This window comes from Brachyhypopomus gauderio, chromosome 17 (genome assembly GCF_052324685.1).
Source record: "Brachyhypopomus gauderio isolate BG-103 chromosome 17, BGAUD_0.2, whole genome shotgun sequence".
Taxonomy (NCBI): Eukaryota; Metazoa; Chordata; class Actinopteri; order Gymnotiformes; family Hypopomidae; genus Brachyhypopomus; species Brachyhypopomus gauderio.
In genome coordinates this window covers 3,350,456-3,364,896 of record NC_135227.1, presented here as the reverse complement: position 1 = coordinate 3,364,896, position 14,441 = coordinate 3,350,456, and the positions used below count along the sequence as shown (strand labels likewise).

At 44.1% G+C, this 14,441-nt stretch overlaps 2 protein-coding genes across 4 annotated transcripts; one reads left to right on the top strand and one right to left on the bottom strand.

The window, feature by feature from the left end:
- Positions 1-239: 239 nt before the first annotated feature.
- pnoca (prepronociceptin a) lies at positions 240-6,675 on the top strand. Its single transcript, XM_076978944.1, has 3 exons — positions 240-345; positions 4,704-4,843; positions 5,618-6,675. The coding sequence occupies exons 2-3, from the start codon at positions 4,721-4,723 to the stop codon at positions 6,215-6,217; spliced, it is 723 nt and encodes a 240-aa protein (XP_076835059.1). The 5' UTR covers positions 240-345; positions 4,704-4,720; the 3' UTR covers positions 6,218-6,675.
- Positions 6,676-7,375: 700 nt separating this feature from the next.
- On the bottom strand, positions 7,376-14,397 carry znf395a (zinc finger protein 395a). Of its 3 annotated transcripts, none has more exons than XM_076978936.1 (10): positions 14,246-14,397; positions 12,107-12,348; positions 11,788-11,990; positions 11,586-11,689; positions 11,304-11,500; positions 11,067-11,167; positions 10,580-10,826; positions 10,284-10,379; positions 9,272-9,390; positions 7,376-9,167 (listed from the first exon to the last, which is right to left on the bottom strand). In XM_076978936.1, the coding sequence occupies exons 2-10, from the start codon at positions 12,266-12,268 to the stop codon at positions 9,056-9,058; spliced, it is 1,341 nt and encodes a 446-aa protein (XP_076835051.1). In that variant the 5' UTR covers positions 12,269-12,348; positions 14,246-14,397; the 3' UTR covers positions 7,376-9,055. The 3 variants fall into 3 exon arrangements, with proteins under 3 accessions (XP_076835051.1, XP_076835053.1, XP_076835052.1); XM_076978938.1 differs by having other exon boundaries at positions 10,580-10,823; XM_076978937.1 differs by lacking the exon at positions 14,246-14,397 and adding an exon at positions 13,890-14,239.
- Between the last annotated feature and the right edge of the window lie 44 nt (positions 14,398-14,441).

The window sequence follows — 14,441 nt, the reverse complement described above, 5'->3', positions numbered from 1 at the left end:
GCAGTCTGATGTCAGCGAGAGTAACCGGCTGCGGAGAACGCAGCGCAAGTGTCTGACGTGTGTGACGTGCGCGAGGTGTGTCGGTGTTGCGTCTGTGCGTAAGAGGCTTTCCTCCTGCACTCCTGTGAGGTGGTGGTGGAGGTGGTGGAGGAGGTGGTGGTGGTGGGTGGGGGGGGGGGGGGGGTGCTGCTGGGGGGGGTGGGGGTTGGACCACGGAGAGAGGAGTGTCTCTATAAGAGAGACTGAGCAGCAGTCTCTGCTCCAATACAAACAGGAGCACAGAATAGGAGACTACCGCTGCCTTTCAGGTCTTCAGATCAGGACAGGTGTCTACACTCAACTCAGGTATGTTCAGTCTCGGGCGGGTGGGGAGTTGGGGGAGGGGGAGAGGAGATATCACCTGCTTAACTCTGGCATCTTATTTACAATATAGTTTTAGAGATGAGTTTTAACAATTTTGCAATTGCTTACAAATGCTAGACACTGTTTTCCTCAATTAATTGCATGAATTGCAATGTTTGGGGTTATATTTCTATCTTCACTGAGAGTGTAAATGACCAATAATCATAGAAAAGGCTGCAGCAGTGTAATCCCTGGAGATTGTGTATGCCCGGCTCTGTGCAGAACTGGGTTGGTAGACATCGCCTCCATTGTAACTGAAGTGGCTCCTGTTCCTTCAAAATGAGGGGCACACATTTTATACCCACGATACTCTCATTATTATTTCATTGATTAGTACTCAGGTTCATACTGAGATCAATGCACACCTTTAGAAGACACAGTCTCAGCTCATTACAAACCCCAGGTTACTTCACAGGAAAATGTACGGTACTGTGGAGCATTAAGGCTGCCCTTTGAAAGTAGAAGAAAATATTGACATACTTGTGAATCATCTTCATAAGACACACACACACACACACACACACACATACACACACACACACACACACACATACACAGGCCATCACCATTTAATTTGCTTTTGTCTGGTACTAGTGAGCATACATGTCTACAATTTTTCTTGAAATGGGTCCTATAAATTGTGAGTGCTCTCCTCTGTTGTAGTAATTCTAACACAACTTAAGTGCTGATAAAAACAGCCAAACGTAGGCTGTTTTTGGTGTGCATGCACTTGACAACTTTATGCTGTGCTACTTCATGCTATTAATATGCTTCATGCTGTTGATTATATATATCAGTGTTTTCATCCATATTCCAAATGGTGAATCGCTTTAGTTTGACATGTGCACGAAACACTGATTCTCTGAAATTTGTCAGTTTGTATAATCATGCTAACATGCTTACTTTGATTAAAAGGGAATCTCACTGCACAGCAAAATTCCCCATTAGACAATATGCTTTAAAACTAAATTTAGTAAACTAGAACAACAGCTCGGAAGTTCATGGATCTACTTAGGTTGATGTAGGTATGTGCATTTGCCTTGATGAAATAGAATTTGTTTTAATTCATAAATATTAGTTACAAAGATTTTTTGGTGAAAGTGCCAGTATTAGTATTAGTGTTCGTAACCCTTCACACTGGTTCTGATAAGTAAATGTTGTTTATGCTTATGGTAAAAAACGTCCGGAGTATTCCGCAATGCTGAACTGGTTCTTAAGGTTAATGCGCATCATTAATATTAGTAATGAAATATCTTATCTGTACTTCTGTGTATCCTGTCACAAGCCTTTCTGATGAGGTCGCTGGTGTCAGAGCTCACACACTCTGGCTACAGTTCAGAGTGCTACGTTTCTCATTTCTACTGGTCACTATAGCCTAATATTTAAAGCATTATTGAGGCATTTTGTGTGTGTGTGTGTGTGTGTGTGTGTGTGTGTGTGTGTGTGTGTGTGTGTGCTTGGTATGTAGATGTTTGTTTGTGGGGTTGTGGGTGTACTCTTGGTTTGTAGGGGTGTGTGTGAGTGTTCGCGTGACCTTCCTGGACTGCAGTGTGACGTGGTTCTGGGATCTGCAGCTGAGCTGAGCCCGACACACAGACCCTCTCCTAACTGGATCCCCGATATCTGTCAATATAATGAGTCTTTCTGTTAAGAGTCATCAGTAATTTACACATTACACAAGATAGTGTGTAAATAATATCACACAGCACTATGACCTCTTCATTGATTTTGGGCAGGTCTTCAATTGAATTCTTTCAGAATGTTTACAACCAATGCTAATGGAAATCTTAGATAACCAGTGAATGTCAAAAGCAGTCTTGACGGGGTGGGGTGGTATACGTGATGCAGCAGGGGGCTGGAGTGTGTAGTGACGTAGGGGGTGTGTGGAGGTCGAGGGTACGGGGGTGGGGGGGTGGGATGGAGGTTATTGGGCGGGTGGGGGGGGTAGTGGAGGTGTCACATCCTGCACCTTAACATATATATTCTTTCATTTCAAACTGTTTAAGATTTTGTCCGTTAGTAAGAATCATACAATGAAGAAAAAGAATGTGTTACATTTTTATCCTGCCGTGTGATGAATGGAAATGTTGAATTGTTTTCCATGCACGAGAAAACGACAAAATATTCTTCATCAGATTGGATCCATCAGAACCCAGATGTGTTTTTGTATGTCATTGCTTTGTGCTATAATGAACCGAATGTTCCCAGTTCCATTCATAGTGGTACCTACACTTGACCTGAGAACCCAATGAGGGAGCAAACTGGTGCAAAAGTCTACACTTGTAGAACCTCACGCTGTATCCCAAAGCTGTTTAGGTCTGTAATTTCTCTCTTGATGTGTGCTAGTGCATACACAGCAGACTGAGCTAATGTGCCATTGTCCACCGTTGAGAATCCTCCTGGGATCAGTGAAGCTGAAATCAGAAATGCTTCATTAGCTTCATTTGTCTGCTAAACCGTTCAGTAGAATTTTTTACACTACTATAATTTACTGGGGTGTCCATGTAGAGTAATTTCTGCATCTGAGCAATTCCACCTATCGTTTGAATAATGTTGGAAGTTATGTATCTAAAAAATGCCATCCCAAAAACATTGAACATCGAACTGTTCAACAATGATTCTGCTACAGTGGTTTAAATCAGCCCTGCCAAAAGCCCTGATCCAAACTCCCTTAGTGTCTACTGTGTCTTCTTCCATTGTGATGATGGGATTTTCCTGTGTAAATCCTGAAATCAAGTCAATTTGAGTTTTAGAAAGCACACGAAAGGAATACACCAGTACTCACCAGTTCTGTGATCAGAGGTCTATGGCTCTTTGTTTAATGTCAGACCCATCAGAAGCAACAGTGCTTAGCAACCCAATTATTTCCTCACTTAAGTGAGTAGTGGCAGAGGCTGGTCTCCTGGTCTCTTCTGACAATACGAAATCATTCCAAAGGTCAGCGGTTCAGTTATTGTGGGCTTGCTGGTTAATCTTGGATCTTTTTTTTTCATACATAATTTCATTTGCTAATAAAATCTTGATGTCTGATCAGCGTTGCATTTCTCTTGGAAATCTCAGAAGATTTCAACCACATGCACTTACACGCAGCTGCAAAACAATACTGCCCCACTCACAGTGGTGTGGGCAAGTCGAGGGCAAATGATGGGGGCATTGTGGGAAAGAGGGCAGAATTTAATGGTGAAAGATGATGTAAAAAGAACCACTGTAAAATACTGTTTGGATGATCAAAATGGCCGACCATGCCTGGGTAGTGGTCCTTCTCTCCCACAAAGTCCTGGAAGGAAAAAGGAAAGATGGCTTTGGTAGTTTTCTTCCAATTTGCCATTTTGCCTTCAAACACTGAGAACCATTTATTTAAGACAGAAGCTAATTAAGAAGGCTTGTATAAGCACATAAGCTACAAGTATACAAGTATGAATGTATGAATGTATCTCCTTGAAAATCAATATAACTTAATAAGGTGACTAAATGCAGAGCATCAATAAGCAGTTCATTTCACCTTCTAGAAGTGGCATTATATTATTCACTTACTCCTTATAATGGCTCTCCCTATCTCTTCTTTGGGGGTTGCTCCAACTATTAAAATCTCAGGGTAGTATTGATTCTCGGTGAGTTACATCTTTGGTTTTGCTTTTACTGAAACATTCAAGGCAAAGTCTAATTATTTGGAAACAGTCTGACCTCAAAGCTTCCTCTAAACTTCACAAACGTCTGCAGCAAAAGTCTTTTTGCCAAAATGTCAGGCAAGCAGACAAAGTATCTGTCAGCACATTTATTACTGGGCCTATCTGACATGATAAATCTATGGGTTTTTTTTTTTGCTTTTCTACAAGTGTGCTGTTGTGTCTTATGGATGGTGTCTCTTTTGTCATTGGACAATGGGTCATGTGAAGCAGTCTTATATCAGCCTTCTCTTTTCCATTCAAGTCTCATGAAGCCACAGGCACTAATTTAAGCCTCAGTTACACCTGGTGATGATCTCTGCTAATTAAAGTGCTTGTAGATGCAGGGGTTTGTCACACACATCTCCGTGCAAACACACACACACACACACACACACACACACACACACACACGCAAGCATTTCAGGTGTTTCTGATGATAATCTAAGGTCAATGGGCTGGGATCCTTTTAGAGATTCATAGGTCTTATTTATCAAAACAAGATCTGAAATTACACTAATCACTGAGCAGGTGTGAAACTACATTCCATAATGATTCCTGTCGTGTTATTATTTTCTGCATTCTTTCACTGCCATCGTCATTTGACAGTCTTAACCCATATATTCCACATTACAGCCTCACCTCACTCCACGATGAAGACACCTCTATGGGGTCTGCTACTTCTGGGGCTGTGTGTCCCTGGACACAGTGACTGTCAGAGAGACTGTCTCTCCTGCAGCCAAATGTTGCCCAAAGACCACGTCTTCAACACACTGGTAAGAGTCCCCACTCTAACAGTCTAACATCTAACATCTAACATCTATATCTATACATCTATCTAACAACAGCAATCTAACATCTATAAACACTTAATTTTGTTCTGTAAACCTTCAGTAAGAGCTATTATCATTTTTATCACTGTAGTAATACAATCTGGACTTATTAACGACTGGTGAGCTTTAGAGGTCAGTCATTACATCCAACATATGGCTGCATTTTATTGGAGTTTATCAAACATGCCGATTTCCATCGTTTGCTCTCTGACGGATGTGTTGCCGTGTTTGGCCACATGTCCGGGTATCTGTTCTGAATGCAGACGCTCAAGCATTCTTTAGGGCAGAAGCGTTCATCTGTCTGCCGACTTTAAACAGCTGTGACAATCTCTCTTCCCATAATTAAGTTGAAACAGCAGGAGCGTCTGGGGGGACAGAGAGCAGGGGAACAGAACCAGCTCGTGTCGTGTTCGCTGGGATCTCTCTGGGGTCTTTTTGATCATTCGGCTAAATGAATGACGAGAAAGACCACAAGACTTTCTCAAGTTCACATTTTCAAACATCCACCCTTCGCAACCTTTGACGTGGGACCTTCCTGGCCCTCACCCTGGTTCTTTAAAGTGACACCTTCTGCTCCCTCTTATTTGAAACGGACTTATCTGCTATGCTGTCAAAACTCCTCCATGAAACAAACACCTCGTGGAATACAATGTTATCAGTCGTGTATTCTACTGAGAAGCTTAACTTCGAAATTTGCTTGTATGTGTACAATCTCAGGTCTGCCTGGTGGAATGTCGTGGTCAGCTCTCGCTGGGCCTCACCTGGGAGATGTGCCGTGCGGCCTTGGAGGAAGGACCGCAGGCCTCCCTGTCACTAGGGGGCGCCATGCTCAAAAGGGCCGAGGAGAAGGTGGAAGCCGTACTGCCTCTGGACCAAGGTGACGGAGGCCCGTTGTATTCCAAAGCCCTCCAGAGGTTTGACCATGTGTCACGGGCCTTGGATCTGGACGAACTGGATCAGGAGAGCCACAGCGCCCAGATCAGTGCCAACTACAACTCCCAGCCTCGGTCTGAGGGCGGAGACGAGGGAGAGCCAGGAGACCAAGATCTGGACAGTGATCAGGAGGCCACGCCCTTGAGTCTAACCAAACGCTTTGGAGGCTTCCTGAAAAGCAAGTACGGCTACCGAAAGTTCATGGACCCTGGGAGGTCCTTACAGAAGAGGTACGGGGGCTTCATAGGCGTCCGCAAGTCTGCCCGCAAGTGGAACAACCAGAAGCGTTTCAGCGAATTTTTAAAGCAGTACTTGGGCATGACATCTAGAGCTAGTGAGTTCAATAGCATGTCTACTGATATCACCCAGCAGAATGAGGTGTAAGACAGTTTGAGTGTTACGACTTGTGTTCATGTGTCCTGCTCAAGAAAAACTACACACATCTTTCTATACCCTAATGAAAATGTGACGATGGAATGTGGAATGCCATATGGATATATATACATAACATACAGACTATGTTTTATATATATATATATATATATATATATATATAGACTATTTATATATATATAAAATCCCATAATATGTTGCCAACAGAGACTCTGAAAATAAATGGCATGTTATTATAACACTAGCAAAATTCTCAAATGTCCCTATGGCATTTATTTATTAATGTACACTGATTTAAATGATTTCCACATTTTCATTGCTGAGGCCAACATTCCCACAGCCAAAATGGGTTTCCTCTATACCACACTGCCATCTAGAGGTCAAGAAATGACAAATGACAATCCTCCAAAAAAAAAAAAAGGAAAAAAAAAAAAACAACTGCAGCGGGATGTCAATGAGAAAACATCGTAGTGAAAAATGAGATGTTTCAGCCCCGCTCTAATGTCAGAGACGAGACCTTGACAGGAGAACGCGCTAGGCCTGTGTGTCCTTATCTCATTCAACAAACCAAAACCAGGCCATTCCGTCAGAAAACAATAGCTGAGGAAATTGACAATGTATTTATGTAAACAATGTCTTCTATGTCATTTTTTAATTTATGTGGTAACCATATTGCTCACCGTATTGACTGTACATAGAGAGTAATTTGTCAATAAAATAGTTTCCTATTTCTTTTGCGACTTGTCATACAGCAGATAATTGTGTCTTGATGTATTTTGTTGGTGCGTACATTTCATGATTTAAATGTTACAGATGTGATCTCACAATTAAATCTACCTGTACTGAAATTTTAAGGATGTCGTGGACATTTGGCATAAGATGTGATGGTAAGAATTCATTCGCATTAGTTCAATTTGTCTTCAATAACAAAACATGAATTTTAATAAAATATCACTTAATTTTAGTTACTTCTAAAATTATCAAATAATTTGCTCATTAGATCATTTGCTCACATGCAGTTTGTTACAAACAAAATCTGCATTCTTCCATAAACTACTTTTTAAAAAACCGAATCACATTCAGATTGGCTGGGTACCTCTCCCTTTTCCCCACGAAACTGAGAAGGAACCACACAGAAAAAGGTGCGTGTTGCCTTACACACGAGGTGTATTAAAACATCAGACTGACACTCATATTTCAAACCATATGTGAAACGCATTTCAGGAAACAAAATGAAAATGATTGCAACTTGAATTCCACAGTAATTTCATGCAGCTGAAAATACTGTACAGGCAAATTTACAAGAAAGTTGTTCTCACTAAACTCTTCCCGATTCTGTTCTCTCTTTTGGGGGGGGGGTCCATGGTTCACTTCTAAATGTTCAATGCTCCTCTATTCTGACTGTATGGTAGTCTACTTAAATACCATATGAAAATGGCTGACAGTTCAGCACATAAAAGGATAATCAATGTCATACAGAGGGACTGTGTGTTCCAGAGCTCATTTCCTGCAGTTTAACAAACGAGTATGCCAAATCACTTAATGGCTTACTAAAAAGCCATTACACTACGATGACTTAGAAAAGATTACAAAAATACATCACATATTTGGACCCCAACCTTAAGAACCTAATAAACAAACAAGAGCTATGGAAGAATTCTCCTCCTCAAATATAACAAAGTGGTCCTACGATGAATAGATACATAAACCTACACAAGCCAATGCTTGTAGGGCTGTCTCTCTATTTGAGTAACGTAGTATAGCTCAGCGATAATAAGGGAGCATTCAGAAAGATGGTTTTGAAGGAAAATTAGGTATTTGATTTTAAAAGAAAGAATGCAATACTTGTAATACTTGTCTACGAAATCAACAAAAACGTCCCCAATTGGTTCCCCCCAAAAGGTCCTGACATTGCTGCAACACAAGCACTGGTCCCGTTTTCTAAAACCGCTCATTTTAATATTCTTTTCAATCTGAATGCTACAGGCTTTTTTTTCGTATTTTTTGTTTAATACCTCAGTTTTAAGAAAAGGAAGATGAATGCATTGTCATACAGAAATAAGACATGAGATTATATGAGAAATACACTGGTCATGACATGATGCATACTCGATAGTTGCAAGATAAGTTGCAAAAATCTTAATACAAAAAAGATTTGCTCTGTTTTCAAAGTTTTCATTACACAAAACGTACATAACCACGTTTAACCACTGCTTTACATGGCATACGTAAACATGAATGTGTCCTGTTAAAGCATTTACATAATAACTTTTCACTTTTAAGCTGCCATTTTCTCCTCTGAAAAAACATGTTTTCCTTAAAGCACACTTTTCTAATCTCAGAAAATCTCACTCAGGTTTTCTGGAATGACAGCGGACACCTTGTCTTCTGTGGATGGTAAACAACGGGAGAGTTTCAGGCCAGTCCTCTGGAGTGTCTGGATAAATCAGAGACTTTACAAAACATATGGCTATTGCTCGTCAGAAATCAGCACCAGCTGGGAAAAACAAACAAACAAAAAAGGTCATTTGATGAACGACCCAGGAAGACCAGAGGAGACACAGAGGGCAGAACCGGTGTCTCCAAACTTTAAATCTGACAGCACCGACGAGGTTTCGTGAGATGTTGAGAGACCACCACATCGCCTTGCAGTGCAAAGATATTTTTCGTAAAAAATAAAATAAAATAAAAAAATTTTTAAACCCAAACACAAAATTAAAATGGTGCTTATCTGGTGTCCCCCTCCATCTCGGTTCCACCTGGATAAACACGGGAGTCTTTGCTCTGTGGTTTTAGGTTTTCTGCTTTGCCTTCGGCTCTGCTGGGGTTTTAGTCCAAGAACCTCTGGCATGCTTTCTTCCACCGGCAGGCCGTGCACCACTGGTCCCGGTGCTCGATACCGTACACCTTCCGACACTTCTTAGCCTCCCCACGAAACCTTCTGCCAGTGGGACCAGAGAGAACAGAGCGTTGAAATTCCCTGAACACGGACGTAAATAAGAGAGAGAAACCTAAAGGAGCGTGAAGAGGAGCAGAAGCACTAACCGTGTGACGCAGTGGCTCCTGGGGGGGGAGACGCTGGCGGGGTGAGGCCTGGGGGGGGCGCTGTGGTTCTGTAACCACTGCTCTCCCACGCTGACAGAGCGGCGACGGAAGGGTGTGCCCTGAAGAAGAAGAGAGGAATACCTCTTAGTTCCTGCACTGCACCCACGACGAGGCCTTAAAATGATCCAGCACTCGCAGAATGTCCATAAAATTACACACTGTGACAGTATTGGTTAATGAATACATTTTAAGAGGATGTTGAACACACACACACACACACACACACACAGCTGCAATTATACTAAACTCCACCAGACATATTCAAACATGCTGGTTAACACACTGTATTTTTACCGCATTGATACCCAGTTAGTGAAGACCATGTTTAATTCAAATCCCTACAGAATACTCATCTGGATTTGTGAAAATACTGAAAGCACACAAAATTCCTTCTGTGATTTGTAAAGGGATCACTGGCAACCTTTTGTATTATCAGTATTGCAGAAGGTCAGAAATATGATACTGATAACCAACAATATTTTGCAATACCACACTATTGTTTTAATGAACAGTTGTATGAAATCTGATCACGAACTCTATTTGCAGACTTTAAATGAAAGTGGAGATCAAAAAATCCTGCATGGTACATCATGTACCCTACAGCCATCAGCAGTACTCTGTATTTAAACAAAGAGTCCTGAAATTCACATCAGCCACTAGATGGCACTGTTGCCTTCAACAGCCACAACAAAAACATTTCTGTTGCTATTTCCAATGAAAGAATGTCGGTCTAATGTTTTTTTCTTGAGATGTAGATCCTTGGGCAAACATACACTCTAAAAACAAACCACTCCAATTTTAACCTTTAATTTATTTAAACCTTCTTAATTCTGAAATAAGCAAATAAAATTCAAGTACAGGGGCTATTTGTGAACTACGAATACATTCATGTGACAGCAGGACCTGCAGTCGTCGGCCTGCACACCCAGACCACGATGGGGGAGAGACTAACCTGTTTGCTCTGGTGCCCTGTGAGGGGAGGAGTCCAGCGGGCGGCGGTGGGCACGGGCACGGCTTTACACTGAGATAACCGTGCGGGCGGCAGAGCCTGGACAAACAGCAGATCGAGAAACCAAGGGTCAACCACATCTCAACCACGTCTCGTAACTATCTCACCAAGCGAGAACCGATTACGACGAATCACATTCACAGCCACAATTAAAAACAACGAGACATCACCACTATAAAAATGCACAAGAGCACTGGCGATTATCATTAAAGGAACAGAATAATATTCAGGCGTCCTACCTGGTACGAGTGTTCGTAGTGAACCTGCCAGACGCTCCCGGGGGCCGACTGGCTGAGCGGGCTGGGCTGGTTAGCGTCTGGTGTGGGTGGAGAGCACCTCAGCAGGGTGGGGCTGGAGGGTGAACCACAGACGGCCCGTGGAGCTCCGCAGGGAGCCGGTCCAGCCGTCTGCTCCAGGTCCTGGTAGATCTCCGTGTAGTAGAAATCTTCTTCCCTCTGGGAGTGGTCCTGCTCACCATTTTGTCTGCTAACCAAGACAGGGCGAGCAGCGAGATGATGAACTGCACTACGGTTAGCGGAGATGTCTTAGTTCGACGATTTTGCAACACCCGGTTTTTATTTATTTCACTCGGGTGATATAAACATTCTGGCTTGTGCTCGCTGGCAAACCGAAGTGTTTGGAAGACCTTGGAGGGGTCATTTACTTTCCAGGCCTGAGCTTTGAACCTCTGGCTGTCAGTCACCGCTGTGCCAACTGCTCACTTACCCCAGGTGAAGGGTGCGAACGTGCCGTTTGATGCCAACGATGGACGTCAGTATTTTTCCACAGTTTGGCCACAGACATCTGTAGGCCACCTTCACGGAGTTCTGCACGAAAGCAAAGCATGCAGACGGGCCATTTAGCTCCCCCGAGAAACTACATTACAACACCAGCCAATGTAAGTGGGGGAAAAAAAAAGACCATCGCAGAAAGCTTCAGGTTCTGGACGAAGTTCAAGCCCACCTTGCGTCTCCTTGGCGCTGGTTCATCAAAAAGTACTTGCTCCATCTCCATGTCCAAACCCTCATCGATGGGAGGGACCAGGGGTCTGTCGGCCTCCGCGATAGGTGGGGACGGGGTAGGGCTGCTGTTGCCATGGTCACAGCTCCAGTATCCACCATCAGACACTTCGCTACCACCACAGTCCAACCCGCCCGAAGCTGTCGGCAGAGCAGAGTCCAAAATGAGTCCCGCTCAATAGGCAGACTACACATAATGCTGAACAGGGTGGAACACAGTGCTTGCCTGGTACCGGTTCCTCTCGAATGGGGCTCTGGATCATGGGGCTACAGGACAGGCTGGTGAGGACCATGGCAGCCATGATTTCATCCATGTCCATCTCTGGGCTCCTGAAGATAGAGGTAAAAATGGAAGATGTTACTTATCAAATTCACCAACCCTTATTGGCCATAACTGTAGGACACGGACAGCAGCGGAGACAGCCGACCTCTTTGGCACGTTGATGGAGGAGGAGACGGAGTGGGGGGTGTTGGCTGGTGGAGGAGACGTGGCGGGGGTCATCCACACGTCCTCCAGCTTGCGGTGAACGTGCTTGTCGAGCTGCGGCAGGAAGACGGAGACCTCGTCGTCCACGTGGTTGTGCTGCTCCACGACACCACCGCACTCCTGACCACCGCAATGCACATACACCTGAGACAAACCAGGGGACCACAGCCCAAAACCCATCATCATCATCATCATCGAGACGCGCACTACGGACACTATTCTAGAGTTCGGCACAAGGCGGGTTCCTGGCCCATACCCACCCTCTGTCCTGGATAGAGTTTGACCCTGTGAAGGCCGTGTGCTCCAACCCCAGACGCCACGCGACCTCCGTCGTCTCCCACGTCCACCAGGCCCTCCGTGGACGAACTGCAGACCAAGGCTCCCAGAGGAGAGCGCTTGCCCAGTCGGCTTTTGGGGATCATCGTGGCTGCTAGCGCTTTACACCCTTCCTCACGCAGGAAGACCAGCTGCACCAATCAAGGACCGAGGACGGACAGGAAGACTGGGAAGAGCAAAACAAGAGAGATCAGCCACTTGTACCAACGAGCCAATACACTCACATTATTAATCAGAGGAAGAGGAACGGCTTCTATGCCCAATAGACTCAAAACAAGGTCCCTTGAATTCAGTAGATCGTCACTGTCTGACAAACACTCACAGATAGACACTTTTAAACATTTCTTGATCGATTTTAAGGGCCAAGATCACGTTTTTGGTGTTCATCAAACAGCATGTCACAAGCAGAGACTGTGCCTTGGTCTGTTGAAATGTTATGATATTAATATTGAGTATTTATGCATGACTTCAAGTGCCATTGAGTTCTACTGTACAAAGTCAAACATTTCTGCCGGGTTCCTAAATGCAGAGCCATTTAAAATAGAAAACTTTACTATTCCGAGTCTAAACATGTACAGCTATCGCAGATTACTGCATCTTGTCCATCAACACGACCTGCTACGTCTGGGAACCGTGATCGGGATCAAAGCAACTTTATTTCGACACGCGTGTGACGTACACAAGAGATGTGTTTTGCGGGTGCAACTTACTAAATGACTATACTAAATGATGCAAAATTCTGAAAGACAGTGCAAGACTGACTCATCGAGCCATCACATGAAACCACCCAAAACCGCCTGACGATGACAACAGAAGGATGGCCTGACTCTTGTAGTTTGGGGACTCTAGTCATGGGCACAGAAGTGGCAGAACTTTCCCCCATGAAACCCATTACGCTCAGGGGGATTAGTATGTGTTACAGAACCATACAAAACTGGTTTTGAGTTTCCTCTACTCCAGAAAATGAGTGATTCACTGATTTACAAATACAGAATAAGCAATAGCAAAATTTATCTGGGTTGCAATTATTCTGAGGTCTTATCATCAAAAGATACACCCAAGTAGCTATTCTGAGTCCATCAGGAATGTACACTCCATTGTTACTTGCAAAGCAAAAATATATAATTTCTCATGCCATTTTCTTAGGATACTAGCCTATATTAACAATGATCAATAACAAATGCATTACATGTTTGTCAGAAATGTAACAAACACCCACAACTCCCAGTGGATAGTCCCATTGGGAACGGCAGGCCATGAAGGTAAAGCAAATGCACTAGAAATACTTCCCAAAACCCCCAACAAGGAGGCCATAACCAAACCGCATGCGCCTCTCCAGCGAACATCCATTTTGATCTCCAAACGGACCAACAGCGGCGCACCGACACGGCGGTGATTTACCAGTCCACCGACACGGCGATACCGGTACCAGTACCAGACACGCTGGGAGTACTGGGCCATGACGTCACCCGCTCTGGAAACTTTAAAGCTGTAGTTAAAACTACAAAAGATGTAGTTGAGTAAAGATGTAGTAAACTAGAGCGACCCGAGCGGCAGGGCATGGCCCGCTGGCCCCGACCGAGACGGGTTCGGCGGTCAGAAGTTGCTGTCGGACCTCCGATCACTGACGCGCGCGTCGTCTTATTTACACTAATAAAGATCATCAACACATTAACACATCAACACGCGGCCGTTTCATTTTCTTACATTTCCATCCGTTTGGATCGTGTTTACCCAAACCGATTTAATTATCCGGCTGCCCGGTTTTCTTTTTTTAAACAAGCATGTAATAATCCTGTGGATCTATGATGGTCCGTGTGTGATCTAGCAGCGTGCGGTCCGTTTGGATCAGTTATCGGATCTCCTGCAGCCGAGCGCGTATCAGACTCCCTCTCGGTCACGTTCGTTACTTTCAATCAGTTTGTTTCTAAAACTAACACAAAAACAACCGAAACTCCACCCGAGACTCATGCGATCTGGACCGCCGAGCCGACACCGTGCGACCGGCGCGCCGATTTGCAACGAAACAGCAGCAGAACTTTGAATGAACATCGTGTACCGACCTTCTCCCTCATCAACACACCCCCCGTGCACCGAGCAGATCTGACCGGCTGCGGCTCCAAAACGCTCCTTTCACAGCTCCAGTGTAAGTCGGTGGACGCTGGAAAACCCGGACTGGACTCATCTACCAGAACCGGTACCACTCGTCCTACAGAAAACGTTCACCAAACACGCGAATGTGTAACGCGATCCGGATCA